This window comes from Apostichopus japonicus, chromosome 2 (genome assembly GCF_037975245.1).
Source record: "Apostichopus japonicus isolate 1M-3 chromosome 2, ASM3797524v1, whole genome shotgun sequence".
Taxonomy (NCBI): domain Eukaryota; kingdom Metazoa; phylum Echinodermata; class Holothuroidea; order Aspidochirotida; family Stichopodidae; genus Apostichopus; species Apostichopus japonicus.
The window spans coordinates 1,272,501-1,296,856 of NC_092562.1; the positions used below are offsets into that span (position 1 = coordinate 1,272,501).

Consider the following 24,356-nt stretch of genomic DNA (forward strand, 5'->3'; position numbering starts at 1 on the left):
GAACGAGGGAGGGAGGGGGAGGGGGACCGTAGGGTACCAGAAAACCGTCCGTCGGCCCCTGCCTCACAATGTATTTTATAATATTTCATAATTTTCTATACTATTCCAGTATTCTGTAATTGATGTTTATTATATGTTATCTGGCTATTTTACATCAAACCTTTGGATTTTTTTCTCATCAAATGCTATTTTTAACAGCATTTGAGAGTAGCCTATATTTCTGCCAACTGAAATATTGGATTTCTGTGATAATGAAGCTGTGTAAATATTTCTCAAACAAAGTGTATTAGCGCTTTAAAAACTTATTTGTTTATTCCCATTTTTCTCAGACACATTGATTTACTGAATATTTACTCAAAAAAAAAATTGATTCAATTTTCATATTGACTTAGACACAAACATAACAAATATGCTCAACATATATATTCGTTAATCAGCTTGGCATGAGTTTGTCAAAATAAATTTCTGATAGTATGATGTGTTTGACTGGTCTAATTAATTACTTGACTTATAACATGTGTTGCATTCTTTGTCTAGACTTATAATGTGTCTTATAGAGAAATCTCTGATTATGTGTCTGGTATGTGTGCTGCAGACCTGTCTCTAAAGACTTATAATGTGTCTCACTGAATTCTCTGATTATGTGTCTGGTATGTGTGCTGCAGACCTGTCTTTAAAGACTTATACTGTGTCTTTCAGAATTCTCTGATTATATGTCTGGTATGTGCTATAGAGTTGTTACTAAAGACATATAATGTGTCTCACTGAATTCTCTGATTATGTGACTGATATGTGTGCTGCAAACTTCTCTATCGACTTATAATGTGTCTCACAGAATTTCCTGATTATGTGTCTGGTATGTGTGCTAAGGTATTGTCTATAGACTTATAATGTGTCTTACAGAATTCTCTGAATATGTGTCTGGTATGCGTTACAGTCATGTTCGATATAATAAATATGTAAATATACGTTGCATACTTATAATACTGCATATTATTAATCTGTCTGCAGCATCTTAGACCGGTTCAATGTACTTGCCCAAGTAATAATGTGTTTCATGTTTTGCATTATCATGTATGTGTTGTAGACTTGTATGATGGTGTTATATACTCATGTGTGACGTATATACTGTGTGTGGCAAACTTGCCTATTACTGAACTTGTCTGGACACCATACCTGCCAGACAAACTGAATGGATCATATGTAATTTGTAATACGTAATGATGTATACTTAATAATGTGTCTAATAATAATATATGTTTAGCACTAGTCTGATCACGTGTAGACCTGTATGGTATACTGTACCTTACAATGTCACAAATTAAATATTTTGCAGACTTGCTATATGTGTTTTATCATTTGTATTGCGGTCTGGTCTGGACCAGACCGCAATACAAATGATAAAACACATATAGCAAGTCTGCAAAATATTTAATTTGTGACATTGTAATATATATATATATATATATATATATATATATATATATATATATATATATATATATATATATATATATATATATATATATATATATATATATATATATATACTATATATGTTCAATTTTGTAAAAACTCAAACTTATGAGAGAAATTTGAAAGTACAGGTACTCGAACATTTATTTTTAATTGGATATTTTGTTTTTTAAGATTTCATCTTCTTTTCATTTCTTTTAGCGGCACGTGTTCTATGGGCATAATTTTTTCCTAGATTTCATGGAAACTGTTGCGTTTGATCATCTAATGGGTAAGTATATACGATGTAAGTATTGAATTTCATTTGTGCTGTCATGTTCGTAACTTAGTCCTGATCTACGTGCAAACATCATGTTCTCTCTACACACATCCATAGTCTGGAGCATTGCATCTTCAATAATGAGTTTTCAGTAAGATACCTTTGACGTCAAAAAAAAAAAAAAGTTTCTAAATTCGATTACGACGTTACTTAACTAGTTATCTGATTACGTAATAATTAAAATTTGCTAATTAAAGCGATTCCTTTAATCTTTAGAGTTATAACAACAACCTATTTTAGAATTTAGTTTACTGACTGATAACAAGAGTATGACCACATAGTTTAAACACTCCAGTGAGATTTGCACTCAATTCTATACTTATTGCCATTTTCGAGATAGTTGAAGCTGCTGCAGTGAACTTGACGCAAACAGGTGTGACGTCATCGCTGTACATTGGCAACAAGTTATTTTGCTTCAAATCTGCTCTTCCGAGGCTCTTTCTTCACTTTGTAATTGTCTTTCCCTAGTACTGAGTAGTATTCCAATTTGACCCAAAAGCAGGCTATGTGACTATATGCATGTTGCGTCAAGGGCGTAGCCAGAATTTCTGTCTATAGGAAGTGAGGGGGAGGGGGGGTGGGAAGATAGAGGGTTGCCAAATGTTTATCAATGTTAATGCTTTTCTGCTACTTTTCCTCCATTTTATATTTTTAAGTCAACCAAGACCGACATAACCACAAGATAATAAAGAATAAACGTACAGATGAAGTTGGACTAGGTCTCCTTGACAACGGTAAAGGATTTGGAAATCCTTTCATTGATGACCCAGGCTTTCTTCTTCCCTTCAAGATATGTTGTCGGTAATTCGTATATATTTCTCTCTAAGACAAAACACAAAAAAAAGTCTATATAGCATATGAAGGCGAATAACTAGTGTTCAAGGAGCGACGGTGTGTGTGTGTGGGGGGCTGGGGGGGGGGGGCTGTTATACCCTTATGAAAAGTCAGTAACGTTATCTTCTGGTTTGTAGGTATCACTTTGGAGTCGAGAGAAAATGTACGCAATACTTTAGATAAAATCTGAGACGAAGGAATAATGCATCATCTCTTACATAATTGACTTAAGGAAAAAATGAAGAGTGATAAAAAGAGGGGTGGGCGGTGGGGCGGTGGGGCGGCGGGGCCGTTGTGTTCATATAACCTGGCAACTCTTTTTTAATTTGTTCAGAGTGGGAGGTTTTAATTAAGAGAGTGACTAGGGTTCAACAAGGAGCTCTGAATCTAAATTTGAAGTTCAACATATGTTTTTTTTTTTTTCCAAATCTGGAAAAATTCCTCGACCCATTGTTCGCGGCCCATACTTGGGTCACGCGCCATAAATTCTGTTTCAAAGTTTACTACGTATTCCGATATACATTTATCGGCATTCCTCATTGATGGCTTTTTCATTCTCGTTTTTCTTTAATTTTTGTTGCCAACAGATTTCGAAATTCAACATACTGGAAATTTAAAGAATTTACCAAACCTGGTCATATGCTTGGTGATTTAATGAGGGCGTCCTTGGCTCAGGATCCAATCAATCCTGTCCTAACCGAAGATTTCTTTCCAGCCTTAAATCGACGATTGTCCCAAGTTCTCTCAGAAATCGATAGATGTATCGAAAAATTTGGAAGAAAAACGGTACTTTTGGATAGTTGAAAGTGCTTGCAACATCATACATTAAAAAGGTATTTCTTGCCGTATATACCGATGTTGTATAATTATGTTCATAATCATGATGTTCGTCTTGTGAACAAAATTTGTGAACAAAGTATTGTGCATAGGTATGATGTTTTTTTTTTATAATTGCATTTTAACATCTGCCGAGTAACACGCGAGGTGTATTCAATATGCGATAGACGCGTACATCAAACATCTTTAAATTTAAAGATATAGATATTAAAAAGGTGTCTGCTATATAACACCCATTTCAATTCATTCATGATCCAAAACGTATTTAATTTATATTTTATTATGGATTCATCAAGTAAAAATTATATTTAGATTGATAGAGTATCTATATCTTACAGGGTTGTAAGTGATATTCGGTATAAGCTCAGCCTCAGGATACGGAGAGACCAACGTTTCATTAATATACGGAAAACTAAAAAGTCTAAGTGCCATATTAATTCCGACAAAGTCAATACATCAGCAATATTTCAACCTGTAGTAAACATATATTAATTTTGCACACTTTAATATCGCTTATGATTTATTGATACTAATGGTAAGAGTTACCATACAAATTTTGTCAATAAGCAGAACGGGTCAAATGTGTTCAAAATTCATGCTGATATACATATGCTGATATATATTTTAGTATATCAGTATTGTTGGACTGTGTTGGCATGCCGGTATCACATTTCGACACGTTTGTATACCACTCGTAATAGTTAAATCATATACTATTACATGCTTTAACATAACTCTTGGCAGTCTATCTCATATTAGTTTTCCATATTTGTGGCCGAAAGTTTTGCTTTGAGTATGTGATGGAGATGGTTTATGGGCGACAACCTCAACGCACAAAACGATGCATCTTTTAATCTGTTTGATATCATATTTTATGTGTTTCTTCTTACAATAATGTTTTATGACTTAAACCAGTCTCAAGTTGAAATCATAATATGGACACACATATATGCTTACTTTTTTTTGGGGGGGGGGGGGGTGGGGCGCGGAGGGGGTACGGTATTTGTTCATTGGTTGCTGGTTGGGTTGGTTCTCCTTTGAAGTTGTTTGTAAGTTGATTTCAATCAAAGATAGTCGATTCTGTTCAATTTAAAACTGTTATAACAGTGTCTATAATCGAGTTACATTTTACATTAAGAAACAAAAAGTGAAATTTTAAAACAAACAATTTACCTTGTATGTAGCATGTCTTATCCTATAATATTAAAAAAAAATGGAGGCATCGGAAGTTTGAGAACCGAGTGGAACCTTAATTCAATTATATATTTACCTCACTTATTAACCGTTATGTAACCGTGATGTAATACTATTTAAATAACATAAATTTCTCTGTGAGATATAGGTTACATAAATTAAATTAATTGAAAAGAAAAAGAGTGTAAACGAAATCATATGATTTTAATGTGTTGATTTATTAAACAAACCACAGTGGCTAGTACAATTAATAATACACCCGGACGCCTGCACGCCCGCTCACACACCCGCACACCCGCACCCACACGCCCCCCCCCCCGCACGCCCGCACGCCCGCCCACACGCCCGCATCATATTTACCATTGTTAATATGGTGTATATATTGCAAGGACAATGTGTCGGATATACGAATACTATAGGGACAAAGAAATGACATAATTTCACTTCCACGTTTAGTGGCTATTCCGTGCAGCTAGAATATACGAGAGATAATTTTGGCCTATGTGCATGCGTGCGGTTGATGGTAAGTCCGGGTGGGTGGTATGGGGTGGGGTGGGGTGGGGTGGGGTGGTATTAGACCTCTCACATCTGTACAGTCGGAGTCTTGTCTGTAAAGCTAAAACTGTAATTTTACAGCCCCCAAGCTGTGACATATCCCAGCCGAACTAGACTATACTCACCCCTTTAATGCTCCAACTCCAACAGTCATGGTACGATTACATCTCGGAAGTTACTTCATTAAATTGACTCATTTTAATCCTTTCGCTTAGAGTAAGCCTATACAATGTCGTATTTGACTTCTGGCTAATTCTAAAGAAAGAATTGGACAGGTTCGGATGTGGCTAATTGAGACAGTTCCTTTTTAACCCTATACACGATACTACACTACGTATATATCATTAACAGTGTACTGGTCGTGTCCAGCGTCATTTTGTATTGCTTTACTGTACTAATGAGACCATACACCACAGACGTGCAGACAGTTTGAGGATGACGGTATGACGTCATTATGACGTCATACCATAGCCGAATCAGCGATGAAGATTTACCGAAGAGGTGTAAAGTTGGACCTATCCATCGCTGTAGTAGTAATGTTCTTATTGTTACTACATATGACCGGGATGATGTACAAGAGAGAACTGCATCAATTGTTCAACGAAGAAGTGAATATTTCGAAGAGGGGCTTTCGTAGATTCAGATCATCGGAGATTGTTGATAAAGAGGATGAAACTTCTAAAGTACCTTCAGAGGTTGCGGAGGGTCCAGCTGGAACAAAAACAGACCAGTGAGTAACTCATAACAGACATTAAGGAAATTTGACATATCCAAGGATTCAAAAATAATTCTTGCGTTCTAAGATATGCATATTTTTATTTTATTTTATAGGTTGTTAACAATCTTATATTTTGTACCGGCGACTACCCAGAAACAGGTGTGGCATATTCTGGCACTAATGATGTCTTCATTTTCAACAATATGTAGCAATACAGTATCTTTCCGATGCATTCTCTTTAAAACAATTGTCATGAGATTGATCATACTAATAATAGATGACTAGAGATGAATCCGTGACGTCACAACCACGTTCGTACCGTTAAAATAATTTTTGGGATTTGACCTTATTCTCAAAGTCATTTTCACCTAATCGGTTATTCCAATCGATACACACAGAGAACACAAGTAGCTATACTGTAAATCTTAATGTTTTTACTACAGTAAAAACTGGATCGTGTTGAGGATATGTGTAATCCCAACAACAGTAAGAACTGAGGCTATGTAATCCCAAAACAGTATGAACTGGTGATATGTGTAATCCCAAAAACTCCTTGCATATACTATTAGGATTACAGTAAGAGCTGAGGATATGTGTAATCCCAAACAACAGTAAGAATTGATGATATGTGTGATCCCAACAACAGAAAAAACTGAAGATATGTGTAATTCCCCCCCCCCCCCAAAAAAAATCCTCGAATATGCTATTAGGATTACAGTAAGAAATGAGGAGATGTGTTTTCCCAACAACAGTAAGAACGGAGGATATGTGTAATCCCAACCACAAAATGAACTGAGGATATGTGTAATCCGAACAACAGTAAGAACTGAGGATATGTGTAATCCCAACAACAGCAAAAAATTGATTATATGTGTAATCAAAAAAATTATTCCTCGCATATCCTATTAGGATTACAGTAAGAGCTGAGGATATGTGTAATCCCAACCACAAAATGAACTGAGGATATGTGTAATCCGACCAACAGTAAGAACTGAGGATATGTGTAATCCCAACAACAGCAAAAAATTGATTATATGTGTAATCAAAAAAATTATTCCTCGCATATCCAATTAGGATAACAGTAAGAGCTGAGGATATGTGTATATCCACCAATACCAGTTTGATGCATATTTACAGTAGTTACTGAAATTCTCTGTGTGAATCGGGTTGGTAATTCATATCGCCACATGCTTTGCTCAATGTGTTTAATTTTTCATTATTTGCCTTTGCAGTTTATTTGCAATAGGTATGAAAACATTAAACATCTGGGCTGCTATTTTTGTTGGCATACATTCGATTCTATCGATATCTAAAATGAAGCCAACACACGTATGTAAACATCAAATGAATTTAATATAAATAAAAATTCACTTTCGTTGGTTAATAACACGAAGTATAAAAACAAACAAGGCCGGAATGAATGGGTTACCTATAACTTAAACAAGAGGAAAAGCATACGTTAAGCAATATATGTGATGTAATTGCTATGTTAAGATTTAACTCAGAATAATTACATTTCTTTGAGATTGACTTATGAAGTGTTACTTTTATACGTATACGACAATGAATATGATCAGGGGCGTCGGAGCCGGTACGGCAGGTCCGGCGAACGCCGGACCAATATTCACGTCGCAAAAAAAAAAAAAAAAAAAAAAAAGTAGGACTAAGAAAAAAAATTGCAAAATATAAAGAACCAAAATGAAACAAGCAAGTAGGCAAAATGTGACTACTCTGGCATGGCAGGGGTCTTGTTTTCAAGCTCGGGAAGTGCCATTTCCTGCAATCTGGGAGGCACTTTTTCAAAATTTTCCCATTACGCTACGCGCCAACCATGGTGGCGCGTAGCGTAGTTTGACCTACCAAACGTCCCCGATAATTATGATAGATGGCCACACTCTGATCTGCCGTACCAATCCCAAATAGCTTCCGACGCCCCTGATGATGACGATGACTATGGTGATGACGACGACGACGATGAACATGACTATGGGGATGACGATGACCATGACTAAGACGATGGCAACAATGACGATGCTCATGACTATGGTGATGGCGACGAGGACGATGACCATGACTATATATGACGATGGCAATGATGACGATGACCATGCTATGGTGATGACGATGACTATGACTAAGACGATGGCAACAATGACGATGATCATGACTATGACGATGGCAACGATGACGAAGACTATGGTGAAGACGACGATGATGATGACAATAGCATCTGCCATTAATCAAAAATGAAGTAATTCTTTATTGTTTCTCTCTTAGCATCCCAGCTTATAACATGTTTCACCAAAGAATAACGAAAGATGCTATGTACGAACCATCCGCTTTCTACATTTTTAATCTTCTGGATGAACTGGCGACAGGAGAAATATCGAATGTGTCCCTCTTTCCAGGAGGCTCACAAATCAAATTTAAGATTCATTTCAAGAATGGAAACGTCGCTATTGCGAAACCAAAGAGGTTGGTACAAATATCAAGATCTTATTCTGTATTACATTAATTTGTTTTTTCAAGTTACATGAAATGTTCTGACAGTAAATTTAAAGAGCTGTTCCAGTGGCTGACAATGGGATACTTATTTGAAAGAGAAAGTGGTATTTTACACTGCAAAATCCTGTCTTAATATCTTCCTAAATTTGGTTATTTGAATGTACTTATTGTTGCTAGATAAACCCCTGTTTACCAGTTATACCAGCAATTCGATAATCATATTAATTGATTAGTGATATCATTATGTCGGATGGTTACAAAAGATAAATTTTTCTCTAATAATATCGATCTTGATATTTACTCTTGAAATAATAAATTTGGATTTTTTTCAATGGTTGTCAATTCTCTAGAAGTTCAATCAAATATGCAGTAAATGATTTACTTTTTACATAACAAGAAACACAGACATTTTACAGCTTCAATTTTCCGTATACAATGCATGCTAATTCACTAAACACCATGTCCGTGCTTCTTTTACGTCTAGACATGACCGCGGCCGTTACTGGGCTTACGACCAATCAGAACCTTTCTGGCTCGACAATGAACGTCATAACGCGGAAATAGCATCATTTCACCTCGACAGGTACGTTAGCTTGAATTCCGCAGAAGAGTTACTAAATTTTTTTGTTTTTGTTTTGTTTTGTTAATAGTACTTGGACATGAAAGTTATCACCCAGCTTCCAGTTACCTACCTTTTGTCATCATCTTCCTTTGTAGTTTCCGCGGATGTTCCTGTCTCCTACACACTCCCTGTTCGCCCACCCCCTCCCCTCCTCCTCACCTTCACGGTCCCATTGCTTCCATTGTAAGCTAACGAACAAGACGTAACTATACGTTGCACGTCGCTACATTCATCATACCGATGTAACAGACAGTGTGTTTATCTTCAAAGAACAACAGTGAGCAAAACCAGGATAAGTTGTTCCTTCAAATGTTACATACTTCATGAATATGCAATCATAGCGACATTCCATTACCAAGAGTTTGAAGCTGAACTGAATTTTTAAACTTGAACTTATATGTTTTCTTAATTTAGTAAGAGAATCCAATATATATTGCTAATCATGCATAATGCGATCTTATTTTATCCGTTTCCAGAATACTGAATTTTAGAAGGGTACCTCCATGTGTTGGAAGAATCGTTAATTTTAGGAAGGAAATACTACCAAACACGAAAGATGAAGAAATCCTCAGTACTTTATACATAAACAGTGGGTATCAAATGTCGTAGTCATATTATCTTACTTCTTCTTATTTTCTTCCAAGAAATTGTACCTATAAATCGCATGAAATGAGAGCACAGAAATGGTAAATATTATATGCATGAATGGGGCGGAGCGGCGCGCGGTCCAAACCTGACCCGCGAATTTCAATCCGGGCCTCGTGACAATTTTGAAATATTCGGATATGCGGCGGGCCATGAGGCTTATGAATCGTCACCATTCATCCATTACCACCACAAGCATATCACTTTATAATGCCTTTTTATCCAACAGATGGTAACTTTTGCTTTATCGGAAACTGTGTGCCTTGGTTCTGTAACGATAATAACCCGATCTGTTCTGAAGGTGATTTTATGGAGATGTCTTTATGTGTGTTGGTTTATCCGTCTGTTGAACATCCGTTCCAAGACCGTCCTTTTCCATGGAGCCAAGGCATTGTTGAATCAGAAATGTAGGTATTGGACTCAAGTATGGATTCAAATTCATAGTACGTTATATTTCACTATTTACTACTGACGAATGTTATATGCTCTACTACGCTTCCTACAGTTAAGAAAAGAACGCATTCCATTACAAATGTTAAGGGAATCGTCCGTATGTCACAAGTTAACATCAGCATCCCGATAGTAAAATATCGGATTGCTATATTTCGATGTAAGAATATCAGAAATAACATTACTATATAACATTACCAAACCATTAACATAACATTACTAAACAATTACCATAACATTACCATAATATTACCATGACATAACCATAAATATTTAACAGCATGTCACAGTTGACATTGATATGTCTGAGGCAGGAGCGAAACCGCCTCGTATACTATCATGTTATCAAAGTAAGGGGGTACTCTTCCTCTCAGCCCCCCTCACCCCCGGGCCACATATAATCTTGGCAACCTCACCCCAATCTCGTACAGAAGTGGTGGTTAAGCCCCTGGTATGATGTTCTTAACATTGGCCTTTCAATTCATTATAGGAATATTTCAATATATTTCAGAATATTTAGAGACGGTGATGTTCTTTTCTCTCCTTACTTTTTTTGAATATTTTTTTCTGTTTGTGAAGTCATGCTTATATCAGTGACATCTTTACACAGGCAGTTGGAGATAACTCCTTCAATATGTATATAGATACAGTTAAACCAAAAGGTTTAAACGTTGTTTTGATTATCTGATTCAACTCTAGATGGAAAGAAAGAAATATATGTACCGAAATGCTCGTGGTAAGTTTGATATAAATTTATATATATATATATATATATATATATATATATATATATATATATATACATATATATATATATACATATATATATATATATATATGTATATATATATATATATATATATATAAATATATATATATATATATATATATATATATATATATATATATATATATATATATATATATATATATATATATATATATATATATATATATATTGCACACCTAGTTATTGCTTGTATATACATAAGTTAACTTGTGTATTGGGTAGCATATTATAGACCCATCGAGAGCAGAAAGTTGTAGTGTTCGGATATGGTGATGCTCAATCACATGGTTTCATGCATATATTAAGTTGAATATTAATTTAAAATCATGTTCATTTGCTTCGTAAATCAAGATTCTTAAACTGGCTTCTTCATATAGGACCCGGAGATCACGATGGGAAGGTTCTTTCTTGATTTGATGGACCTGGCTGTGTTTGATCATCTCATTCGTAAGTGGAAAATATGTCTTATTTTTCTTTATGTTTAGCATAATATGCTTAATGCCTCTTGCCGATTCTTAAGAAGATGAAAAGGAGAATTACGTTCCATAATAACAGAAAAATACAGAAAAGACACATTGCAATGAACATTTGAAGAAAAGATAAAAACAATTGTTCAATTCGCATGTCTATATACATTCTGCAGATACTGCTGTTATAAATCTCGGTCAGTATACATACCTATTTTTTATTTCAATGCTTTAAAGATATAAAAATTAGTAATACCGCGAAATATGGTTGCATTGGGTAAGATGACAACAGTGTTGTTACTATTAAATTATTGTTATATGACCACGCTCGTCGAGAATCGGGTAGGGTATTTATGTTTCATTAAGTGTACTATATAATTCAATAAAGTCAACATTGTTTTGTTATTTCATATATTCCCAGAGTCCCCTAACACGCCTCGGGCTATACCCCTAGCCCCCTTTCCAGGCCTATGTACGACAGAAATCGTTATATATGTCACTGGTAGTATTTCCACGATCTGAGGTTGTGATATATATTTATTTATTTTTTCCGCCAGAAAACTACGACCGCCATCATTTCACTATTGTCGTCAGGTTCAATGTTGAGAGTTTTGTGGTGATAGTCGATAATGGGAAAGGATTCGGTAATCCATGGAAAGACGATACATCGTTCTTAGCTCCGATATACCAGTGTTGCAGGTAAGAGAAACATTGGGGAATAATAAAACAGTATAAGACGAGACCGTTAATCTCGACATCCATACCACTATATCTGCTATACGCCAATGGCCCAATCAGGAATCTGCCATGGTTGCGGGGCTGGGAATTGGAGAAAGGAATCACTTCAAAAATGGTTGCACCCATATCGATATGCGTAAACGGTTTCTGACTAAGGTGTGTTCGAAGTTTTGCTTTTCTGAGTCAAAATCAATTTTGCTCTTCCTCATCCGGCACAGCCGTCATCCGAACTACTAATATAGTCATTATCGAAGTGCCTAATTTTTACCAAAAGATGAAAACAAAACAAGAGAAAGTTATGTGTGTCAATCAATACATGGCCATGGCATTTAGTGTCTCAGTAAGTGATGGCTTCTTCGGGTTAAAGGTCAAAATTTAATTATTGTCGTTCTCTCGTTGTTATGTGCATGGTGTCGTCTGCATGGATGTCGATACCAACTTACCCACACTGGGTCTTAACTTAACGGTAAATTGTATTTCATTTTAGGATTCGAAACTCAACCTATCAAACACTACTGGATTTATCGACCGACGGAAGTAAATTAGGAAATCTGCTTCGTCTTTCTCTGTCACAAGACCCACTAGCGCCTGTGATTACGGAGATATTCTTCGCAACGCTAGAAAGACGACTTGGGCAGGTGTTGCGAGAGATTGACAAATGTATCGAAAACTATGGTAATGGGGAGGTATTAGTGGACAAAGTGGTTGTAATCTGAGGTACCACGCGAAATATACCCTTTGTTGATTACCAAAACCACCCCACATGACCTAGGTCAACTTCAGGTGGAAACCGTTTGTTAGTCTCCTCATCAGGCGTCGCTGACTGGAGCATAAATTGATAACGGCTCTGCAATCTAACCGGTGACAATTGGGCCTTCAACAAGCGATAACAATCTAATTTGAAAAGAACAAGGACATTCTCTCGCTAGAACGGGATCGAACCAGTGACCTGAAGATTACGAGTCTTGTGCTCCAAACAATTGAGTCTGCTTCGACCTCTTGATTGGTCAACGATCCCTATATAACCTGTAAACTGTGATCATACCACAGTATCACTCGATATAAACTGCGCCATAGCGGAGATGAGATTGAAAGAGAAATTCGGCATATTAAATTTCGCTCGTTTCAAATTTATTTATAATATAGATCGTCACTTTTTCGTTGTGAATTTACTAAAGCTTTTTTGAACAAATAAACTACTTTATTTGAGATCATTCGTTTCATATATGCTTATTTACGATGGGATGATGTAATCGTTCATTGTTCTAGCTCGAGGAAGTATGTTACATCACATATGCAGGTCAAACTGATTTGATATAAAATTTAAAAAATTAGAGTTCATCAAATCATTAGATTTATCTTTTTCCATACTATACATCCTCACCTACTTTTGACGTACACACTGTATCCAATTTAAAGGTACTTTTTGTCACTGATACGCCCATTGGTTAAACAAAACAATCAAAATCAAATCAATTCAGTGATAAAGGGAACCACAGAGATATATAATTATTGCATAATGACCATCGTGGTGGGTGGGGCGTAAACCATTTGAAACTTTCTTCACAAACCAGAAAAGAGCAAATAGATGGAAATTATTGAATATTCATGTATTGAGTGTTCTGTCATAATCAAAGACAAAAATATGAAACATGTTCAGTAAGATATGAGACTTACATATCCACATCTGGTTATAAGATAAAATACCTTTAATAAAATACCTTTTTTCATATTTCCCTTTATTAACTAATACCTTGAATTAATTAGGAATGAAATGAGGTAAGCCTGGAGACTACAATTTGCATAATTATGGTTTTTACCACAACTGCACAAGATTCTTCAGTGCTCTGCATTGACCTAGCTAACAAACCTATGGCCTTTATGATAACCAACAAATTGAATCAAGTTAATTTAAACAGACAGCCCTATCAAACAAATCGAATGTTCACCACTTAAGTAAAGTGTGTAAGTAAACTAAACTGTGTATACAGCACAGGTAACAGAGACACACAGTAGGCCTACCGTTACTGCGGCAACCGACAGCTGTGATTTTTGTGCTTTTAATCTATATTCACATGCAAAACCTTTAAGCTGAAAGGATTCATGTGTTCTATGACAATCTCTTGACTTAAGCACTGGGGGGAACTAATTGGAACTGGTATCTTAAAAATCTTGGTGGTATCCAGTTATGATAACCAAATACCTGTATATGGGTATCAGGGAGCTGGTTTTGTTCATGAAATGAAATCTCGGCTTACTTATAGCAATCGTTTAGATTCTTATTTGTCGCACGATTTACACAATTGCTTTCCAAAAGAAGTATCTCATTACTGCCTAGGGCCTAGACTATAAAAAGATGTTGTTGTGTATACTTCATGGCAAACCAGTATGTATTTGGTTGGCAGAACTTGTCTGGTGACCACTCATTATATTTTCCATGGATGTTTGAGTATACTTACATAGGTCACAGGACCACTTCCCAACACCCCCCCCACTAATCTCTCTCCACTCCTCAAATTCCCTCCTCTCCCTTGTCCAGCCCCCACCCCACTACTGATTGGAATCAAAGAAAATCAATTTAAGAAGAAAAATAAATAAAAAACAGGAGTAACTGGCAACCCCACCCATTAAGTTTCCAGAGGTGCGAAAAGTTCTTGCAGAGACTCGCATAAACTTTACAGTCAATTCAAAGATATATCAAGTCTTTTGTTCCCTTTTTTTTTGTTATGAAGACCTTAAAACACTCCTGCAAACTGTCAGAGGCATAATAGTGATAATACCATCAATCATACAAGATGTAAACTCAAAATGTCCAAATTGACTTTGCCTTTGATAACACTGGGGAGAGTCCAAGGGTCAATATCTACACCGATATGACAAGAGGGGGGTATACGCTTTCCCCGAGGGTAAATTTCGGACTGATGGTGATCATTCTGTCGTGGAATCACAGATGGTCTCGGCTTACAGAGCGGCTGCTATTTTTTCCCCTGTGTCCTTGGGATGGGAGCGCTTCCTCCGGTAATAGGTTAACTTCTCTTGGCCCTTGGCATCCTCTGGTTTGATGGTGGTAAAGATTTCATCCAGGGGGTCTATGTTGTACGTGTCCTTCATCTTTCTGACTTGGTGGCCCATCTGAGATTCCACCTTGTTCTTGAAACGAAGCCCAGCGTTCTTCTTGAGTTGGGCACGGTACTAGGGATATGACACAAAGACAGAGCATTTACGAATATGGAAAACCAAGTAAGAAAGTAAAGCCCTGGTCAAGCTAATAAAATCACGCTGTTTAAATAACGCTGTAACCAAGCTGTTACCATTACAATTGGTTACCATACTTGTATTCGTTTATGAGCTCATATTTATGATCAATCATGATTTTTTGGGCGGTAAAATTTCACTGGAATGTTATAGTTATGAGACTATTAAATGCATTCAAATTGCTTAAACAAAAAAAGGTCCTTACAGCTCAAAGAGTTTTAGCATTTTACAAGCAAGGAAAACCCCACATCCTTTTTAGCATCACAGGTATCCCCACTTATTAATATTCGTATTTCCTACATTTCAGGAAACTTTGAAAAAAATATTCTTTATAGATGTTTTGCAATATTTAGAGTTGAACTGTAATGAAAGTTTGCTGTGAATCTTTACACTGTCTCTACGATTTGCACTTGAAATGTAAAAAGTCCTTCACAAAAAAAAAGTGTCACAATGTTACTGTGGAATTGCCCCATTGACATATCAAGCCTGACATTTTGTCCAAAAACAGCTGTTCATGAGTAAACAAATGTCAAAAAGAATTGTTTCAAGAGGGTGTAAAGATTCATGAATGGAGGAGTGTCTCACCTGATTGGGTGAAACATATTTTGGGTTCTCGTACAGCATGGGTCCACCAAAGCTACCTCGGAATATCTTGATGGGGTTCAGAACAAAGCGTGGTCCAATCTCTGTTAACGATCCGTCTTCTTCTATGATCTGTAATAGGAAGAAGAAGAAGAGTACAATTCTACGTAGGTTCATCCTTCACTGTGTGGTGACAGACTGTATATATAATATGCAGATTCATCATTCACTGTGTGGTGTCTGTATATAATAATATGCAGGTTTATCCTTCACTGTGTGGTGTCTGTATATAATTCTATACAGGTTTATCCTTCACTGTGTGGTGTCTGTATATAATAATATGCAGGTTCATCCCTCACTGTGCGGTGTCTGTATATAATATGCAGGTTTATCGTTCACTGTGTGGTGTCTGTATATAATTCTATGCAGGTTCATCATTCACTGTGTGGTGTCTGTATATAATTCTATGCAGGTTTATCCTTCACTGTGTGGTGTCTGTATATAATTCTATACAGGTTTATCCTTCACTGTGTGGCGTCTGTATATAATTCTATGCAGGTTTATCCTTCACTGTGTGGTGTCTGTATATAATAATATGCAGGTTCATCCCTCACTGTGCGGTGTCTGTATATAATATGCAGGTTTATCATTCACTGTGTGGTGTCTGTATATAATTCTATGCAGGTTCATCATTCACTGTGTGGTGTCTGTATATAATTCTATGCAGGTTCATCCTTCACTGTGTGGTGACCGTATATAATTCTATGCAGGTTTATCCTTCACTGTGTGGTGTCTGCATATAATTCTATGCAGGTTTATCATTCACTGTGTGGTGTCTGTATATAATTCTATGCAGGTTCATCCCTCACTGTGCGGTGTCTGTATATAATTCTATGCAGGTTTATCGTTCACTGTGTGGTGTCTGTATATAATTCTATGCAGGTTCATCATTCACTGTGTGGTGTCTGTATATAATTCTATGCAGGTTCATCCTTCACTGTGTGGTGACCGTATATAATTCTATGCAGGTTCATCCCTCACTGTGTGGTGTCTGTATATAATTCTATGCAGGTTCATCCCTCACTGTGCGGTGTCTGAATATAATTCTATGCAGGTTTATCGTTCACTGTGCGGTGTCTGCATATAATTCTATGCAGGTTTATCGTTCACTGTGTGGTGTCTGCATATAATAATATGCAGGTTTATCGTTCACTGTGTGGTGTCTGCATATAATTCTATGCAGGTTTTTCCTTCACTGTGTGGTGTCTGCATATAATTCTATGCAGGTTTATCATTCACTGTGTTGTGTCTGCATATAATTCTATGCAGGTTCATCCCTCACTGTGTGGTGTCTGCATATAATTCTATGCAGGTTTATCATTCACTGTGTGGTGTCTGTATACAATAATATGCAGGTTCATCATTCACTGTGTGGTGTCTGAATATAATTCTGTGCAGGTTCATCCCTCACTGTGCGGTGTCTGAATATAATTCTATGCAGGTTCATCCCTCACTGTGTGGTGTTCTGTATATAATTCTATGCAGGTTTATCCTTCACTGTGTGGTGTCTGAATATAATTCTATGCAGGTTTATCGTTCACTGTGTGGTGTCTGCATATAATTCTATGCAGGTTCATCCTTCACTGTGTGGTGACCGTATATAATTCTATGCAGGTTTATCGTTCACTGTGTGGTGTCTGTATATAATTCTATGCAGGTTTATCCTTCACTGTGTGGTGTCCGTATATAATTCTATGCAGGTTTATCCTTCACTGTGTGGTGTCTGTATATAATATGCAGGTTTATCCTTCACTGTGTGGTGTCTGCATATAATTCTATACTGGTTTATCCCTCACTGTGTGGTGTCTGCATATAATTCTATACTGGTTTATCCTACACTGTGTGGTGTCTGTATATAATTCTATGCAGGTTCATCCTTCACTGTGTGGTGTCTGTATATAATAATATGCAGGTTCATCATTCACTGTGTGGTGTCTGAATATAATTCTGTGCAGGTTCATCCCTCACTGTGTGGTGTCTGTATATAATTCTATGCAGGTTCATCCCTCACTGTGTGGTGTCTGCATATAATTCTATGCAGGTTTATCGTTCACTGTGTGGTGTCCGTATATAATTCTATGCAGGTTTATCCTTCACTGTGTGGTGTCTGTATATAATTCTATGCAGGTTTATCCTTCACTGTGTGGTGTCATCCTTCACTGTGTGGTGTCTGTATATAATTCTGTGCAGGTTCATCATTCACTGTGTGGTGTCTGAATATAATTCTATGCAGGTTCATCCCTCACTGTGTGGTGTCTGTATATAATTCTATGCAGGTTTATCCTTCACTGTGTGGTGTCTGCATATAATTCTATGCAGGTTTATCCTTCACTGTGTGGTGTCTGTATATAATAATATGCAGGTTTTATCCTTCACTGTGTGGTGTCTGTATATAATTCTATGCACGTTCATCCTTCACTGTGTGGTGTCTGTATATAATTCTATGCAGGTTTATCCTTCACTGTGTGGTGTCTGTATATAATAATATGCAGGTTCATCATTCACTGTGTGGTGTCTGAATATAATTCTGTGCAGGTTCATCCCTCACTGTGTGGTGTCTGTATATAATTCTATGCAGGTTCATCCCTCACTGTGTGGTGTCTGTATATAATTCTATGCAGGTTTATCCTTCACTGTGTGGTGTCTGTATATAATAATATGCAGGTTTATCCTTCACTGTGTGGTGTCTGTATATAATAATATGCAGGTTTATCGTTCACTGTGTGGTGTCTGTATATAATAATATGCAGGTTCATCCTTCACTGTGTGGTGTCTGAATATATTGACTTGTTATTATCTGAAATAAAAGTTAATTTGTCAAATTGCATAGTTTATGAGATTTTGGTATCCAATAGCACAGAAAAGTTGATACTAAGATTAATCTCAAAATGTTGCTTTGGGATAGGTGTAAAACCTATCAAAAGTGTCTAAGAACCATCAGTTCCAGCTCACTTTTTGTAAAAATTGTTTAGCACTTTGATAGATCTCCGCATATCTTGCACTGGGCATACATTCAATTATGGCAATTTCCATGATCAATCGTCTCCATTTTGTTTTGATTAAAGAAAATATTCTTGTTAGAATATTTCAAAACTGCAAATATCTCTGACTGTATATTTTGGCTATTAATCAAGAGTACATCTTCAAGAATTTGAAACATTACCTGGTAATTTCTGAACCATATTCTGTCATCAGCTATGGAGAATGTGAAGACATGATCTATAAACGGTTGACTTCTGGGGTGTAGCTTAGGAGTACCAAACATCTACAAGAAGAAACAAACGATATTTATTAAAGGAAGCAAATAATGTAAACCAATGAAAGTGATGGATTGTTGTAAAGGTCAAAGGGCATTAGAATGGGAGAAACCCAATAAAAGTGATGTATTGTGGTACAGGTTAAAGGGCATTAGAATGGGAGAAACATGTGCATCCTTGCACCTACATGGTTTATTGCAGAGGAATGGGATTTTTTAATAGATTTGATGTTATTTCAAAAATCTAAATTTGGTTTTGTCAATTTCTCTGTTTCTGATTGCTTCTGACAGATTTTTCAGCAATTACGACCTATGAGTAACACAATCGAGAAAGAAAAGTCAGTTTTCATACAGATAGACAGGTAACATTGGTTGAATTCAAATACTGAATATTCACCACATGCAAAGTGTGTGAGTAAACTAAACTGTATACAGCACCGGTAACATAGACACACAGTAGGCCTACCGTTACTGTGGCAACCGACAGCTGTGATTGGTGCTTGGAATCTATATCCACATGCAAACCCTTTAAACTGACAAAGAAACAAGTCATGTGTTATATGACAATCTCTTGAATTTAGCACTGGGTGAAACTAATTAAAACTGGTTACTTAATTATCATGATTGTATCCAGTATTTATGTGTTGATCATAGCTTGGTCTGATTTATACAAAGTTACAACCCAAAGCAAAAATTTAAAAGTTTTAACTTTAATGTCTCAAAGGAACATAACGAACACTTGCAAAGAGGAGCCAAACGAAACAAACCTGTGTGAAGAGCTCCTTCAGTATCTGGTAGTGGGGAAGATTATCAAACTCAGGGTCGAAAGACAGGATTGGTCTCGATCCTCTCAAACAATTACCGGTCATCTTTAGTTCTGCTAAGGTGTGGACTTCATGAAAAGAAGAAGTACAAACAGGTTATATATACACTAAATTTACAATGTGCAAAAGTTGGGAAATCCAAGCTGAACATGAAATTCTACAGCATACTGGCAATTAATGTTTAAGTAGCATGCACCCCCTGGAAAAAATTCTCATCTCTGAGGGAACCCTTACAGTAGCTGACAAATAAAAACAGATCAAAGCCATGCTGGAAATTTCTGTGAACTAACGTAGAAACACCACAGTTCCCTTTAGACTAAAACAACAATTAACAAGGCTCTTTTGAAGAACCTCTCACTGTTACTTAGGTGGGTTTTCTGTAAGCTTTCAATATGGTGTAAAGTTTCTCCATATGACATGGCATGAAAGAAAATCTACTGCAAATAAACAAATAACAGAGGTGAATAATAAACTGTACCTTTACCATGCAATATTACTCTTCACATCTTTATTATTTACCAAAAGAAAACACGAGAATCAAAAGTAAGGAGAAAACTTACTGTTTTCGATCAAGAATTTGGCAGACGGGCCATGTGGTGTGTTCGATGTCCTAATAAAGAGAAATGTACAATGGCTGAATGTAAGCATACAGTATGTTGTACCATTACATATTTTGGTAAAATATAAATAAACCGGTGCTGTGGCAGAGTGGATGAAGGCGGTGGCATTTGAAGCAATGAGGCTTAGCAATCGGGAGCAATCAGGGTCTTAGTGAGGTGGGTTTTTCATCCAAGAGCAATCTACGGTTTTCCCATCTGAAATGACTTTCTAAATTGAAAAGATGCGAATTGAGTCAATATGTTGAATTGGAAGCCACCAGACGTGTAAGTTGTAATCCAGAAGCCCTTGCGGGTTTCTCCCACATTTGTGGTCACTTAAGGGTCTGGAAATAACTACTGATTATTATTAAGACTATTATTATATGTGCTGCACACTCGGTGGAAGGTAATCTGTGAAATGCTACTGTTGACGAAACAGAGGGCTGGGCACTTCTGGTACATTAGGATACTTGACGACGAAGAGAAAAGTTGACACAAGTTTCTTTCAGCACCTTTTTCGATTTTTTGTTTTATCTTTTGTTCTTTTCTATCTCTATATTTGGGGAACTTTGGCATGCACGGATTCAGTCTACAGTAAGTAGACTGGAATACTAGTGTTATGTATGTTCAATGGACTGTCACTCACCAAAGGTACATATCCCTCTTACGAGCCTCAAAGAATATACACTTGTTGCAGTTCCTCATCTCACAGATCTGGGGAAGGAGGCAAAGAAATCAGCTATTCAGCACAAATACGGTAATATTTATCATACTCATCAGGATAACTTGGAAATTATGATAATACGTCAAACCATGTGGAGTGAACAAGTTGTTATGGGGTCCGCACTCACGCAGTTTAATGCGGTGAAAAACAGAACTCAGATGCCTTACCTCATTTATCTCAAAGAATCCTTTGGCTTTGTCCAATTTGGAATCTGAAAAAATGAGAATATAATGAAAAACCAAACGGAAATAATACGTAGAAGACAATATTTTAAACTTGAGATCAACACAGGTTTATGTCAATAAATGAACTTGGTGGTAAATTAAACAATCTGCTATCAAATTGGCTATGTATTGCACCCTCTTGCCAAACCATGAATATAATGGGCAAGGCTTTTCATTAGTCTTTTGATATTCTGAGTACATAGCCTTTCGTAGTTGTCTGTAGTTTCTTAATATTACAGTTTCTCTAATCTGAGTATCTCTATTTCATAGTGATGTGTTGTATGTAAGTTCCGGTAATGTTATGTAATGTCATACAGGTGTAGTGACTAAGTGGATAAAGGTGGTGGCATTTGACGCCATTGAGGCTTAGCAATCGGGAAGTTTGGGGTTCGATCCCCAGCCGGGTCAAAGTGAGGTGGGTTTTTCATCCCAAGAGCAATCTACAGTTTTCCAATCTGAAATGACTTTCTAAAATGTAAAGATTCCAAATTTGAGTAACAATGTTGAAACTGACTATGTTAGACTTTGGGTTGAATTAACTATATGATAACAATTTTCTACCACTTTTAAAATGCAGATTCTTGGAAAGACACAATTTAAAATGCAACATGAATGTTAAAACCTTGATAATATCATAGTTTAATGATAATGAATGCTAAACTTGAGTCTTCTGGTACTTCCAAGTAGCCGCTAGCTTGGGAGGCTTTAAAAACTTAGCAGCACTTCGGGAGCTCTTTCATATTCAAACATAAAGTGCATTGGAGACTTAAGTGTGGTGTTTGTGTGTATATATCTTTGTGCATACACAGGGTACAAGCAAACCAAACTAATTGTTGGTTACCTGCTCTTGCATGAGGCATCAGCGTTCGGAGATCACTCGCCAAGTGTCGAGCAAGGAATGACACACCCCTTGATGCAAAAATCAGGACTCGCTGCTTATTGGTCCATTTTTCCTATTAGAAAAGAAAAATATTGACTTTTGTTGTTACTAATGAATATTTCGGTATTTTTTAAACATAAAATGTAGGGCTCATCACATGTTACATGTACACTCTTACTAGCTTACCCATCTACAACGTGCTGTAGGTAAGTTGGATATTAGTGTGCTGTTCCGATACATGAAACAGAGGCTGTATGCTTTCACTGGGCAGATTATCCCATGGAACTTTAAGGACCACAGTAATGACATATAATTGTAAGCTGTATTAAAAGGCTAGGTTGCCTCAGAATACCTAGCAACTCACACACACAGGCCTTTTTGAGAACAACCATAGCCTACATTGTTTACTATATACTGTACAGTAGCTTCAGTAGGCCTAAGGACTAGTTACAGTCATAATCTGTAGGATTCAAGAGTCCTAAGGACTGGTTACAGTCATAATCTGTAGGATTCAAGAGTTGCAGTGTATTCTGCAATAAAGCAGGGCTAGTTTTGTATTATCACAGAATGGACAATTCGTCTTACAGTAGTACCCTTCCCAACAAAGGAAGACATTTTGTGATTGCATGTACAACTAACATTGTTATTTGTGTTCTACAAAATACAAGGCAGCAGTATAAAAACTTGCCCTGGTTTTAACACTTACACAGTCATATCACGTGTTGGTTCCTTCATACAATATTGATGGCCTTTAGGACGTGCTTCTAGGTCTATCACTATGCACTTCTTAACCTATTGTACTTTTAACGTAGTGACAACTCTCTACATCACATCGCATATGTACTGTATATACTGTATATTAGTAGGCCTAGGCTATAGCATGGTGGGCTCATAATTGACGCACTTAAGGATTGGATTGACGATGTCGGTCAACATAAAATCCAAATCACTCAACTGCATGCATTTTTCATATGTGTAGTTCCTCACAAATGTAATGATCTCAAAATATTTATTGTTCTGTGCCTACGCAACGTACAATTGAGAAGAATTTAACCACAAAATGTCTGCTAAGTCAAGTTCTTTCATACCCCTAAATTGACACATTTATCGATAAGCTAACTGTAGTGTAGGCCTAAGTATACATCCATTGACTTTGGATGCTGTTTGCTATGCTCTGAACCTCTAAGCTTAGACAGGTCAGGTCCCAGAGAGTAGTGGTATCATATTGAAGAAATTTTGGTTATTTTTAGGGAGTAAGATTTCCAAATGTCCAAAAAATGTGTAAAACTGGGGGGAGGGTGTTAAAAGCTTAAAAAATACCACAATTTGGTCAGCAATTAGCTGAAATGGATTCAAACTCATGAAATATGTAATTCTGCTAGACAGCAAAAAGTTTAGGTGGCCTTCTGTATCGTTGCTAGTAATAATTGAAGGTGCGTCAATTACGGGGGTGCGTCAATTATGAAGCCTTTACTATACTATATATCGTATAAGCTACACGTTAAGCTTAGGCTAGGCCTACGATACACTATGTACTATATGTATGTATATTTCCCGTAGGCTAAAGAGCACGTTCTTGCTGAAATCGAATGACATTATAATTCACAAACCTTATCGCCACTCTTCTCTGTCTTTGATTCCACCCTTTCTGTGTTTCTTAGCCTCTTTTGTCGCTTTACGATTTGTTCGATGGCTTTCCTTTTACCCATTTTGAATAGTTTGTTTGTTAAAACCGTCACAGAGTGAGTGTAACCTGGTTATACAGTGAACACCAACGCTATATGTTTACCCATGTGGATATG

The 24,356-nt window shown here is 36.6% G+C and overlaps 3 protein-coding genes across 5 annotated transcripts in view; 2 read left to right on the plus strand and 1 right to left on the minus strand.

Moving 5' to 3' along the window:
• Window positions 1–4,445, plus strand: part of LOC139973398 (extracellular serine/threonine protein kinase FAM20C-like) — a 10,594-nt gene extending 6,149 nt beyond the window's left edge. For all 3 annotated transcript variants that reach the window (XM_071980053.1, XM_071980061.1, XM_071980071.1), the window contains 3 exons: window positions 1,678–1,747; window positions 2,452–2,596; window positions 3,217–4,445. In XM_071980053.1, coding sequence (XP_071836154.1) covers window positions 1,678–1,747; window positions 2,452–2,596; window positions 3,217–3,433 — 432 coding nt within the window. In that variant the 3' untranslated portion in view covers window positions 3,434–4,445. The remainder of the gene's footprint in view (window positions 1–1,677; window positions 1,748–2,451; window positions 2,597–3,216) is intronic.
• An 804-nt stretch (window positions 4,446–5,249) lies between these two features.
• On the plus strand, window positions 5,250–13,611 carry LOC139973415 (glycosaminoglycan xylosylkinase-like). Its single transcript, XM_071980100.1, has 9 exons — window positions 5,250–5,945; window positions 8,211–8,408; window positions 8,923–9,021; window positions 9,537–9,649; window positions 9,935–10,112; window positions 10,855–10,891; window positions 11,323–11,392; window positions 11,970–12,111; window positions 12,638–13,611. The coding sequence occupies exons 1-9, from the start codon at window positions 5,698–5,700 to the stop codon at window positions 12,864–12,866; spliced, it is 1,314 nt and encodes a 437-aa protein (XP_071836201.1). The 5' UTR covers window positions 5,250–5,697; the 3' UTR covers window positions 12,867–13,611.
• Window positions 13,612–13,745: 134 nt separating this feature from the next.
• On the minus strand, window positions 13,746–24,345 carry LOC139973425 (ribosome biogenesis protein BRX1 homolog). Its single transcript, XM_071980105.1, has 9 exons — window positions 24,165–24,345; window positions 22,516–22,627; window positions 21,618–21,661; window positions 21,373–21,440; window positions 20,688–20,737; window positions 20,071–20,195; window positions 19,211–19,312; window positions 15,991–16,119; window positions 13,746–15,342 (listed from the first exon to the last, which is right to left on the minus strand). Exons 1-9 carry the CDS (start codon window positions 24,261–24,263, stop codon window positions 15,112–15,114), a joined length of 960 nt encoding a protein of 319 aa, XP_071836206.1. The 5' UTR covers window positions 24,264–24,345; the 3' UTR covers window positions 13,746–15,111.
• Window positions 24,346–24,356: the final 11 nt, after the last annotated feature.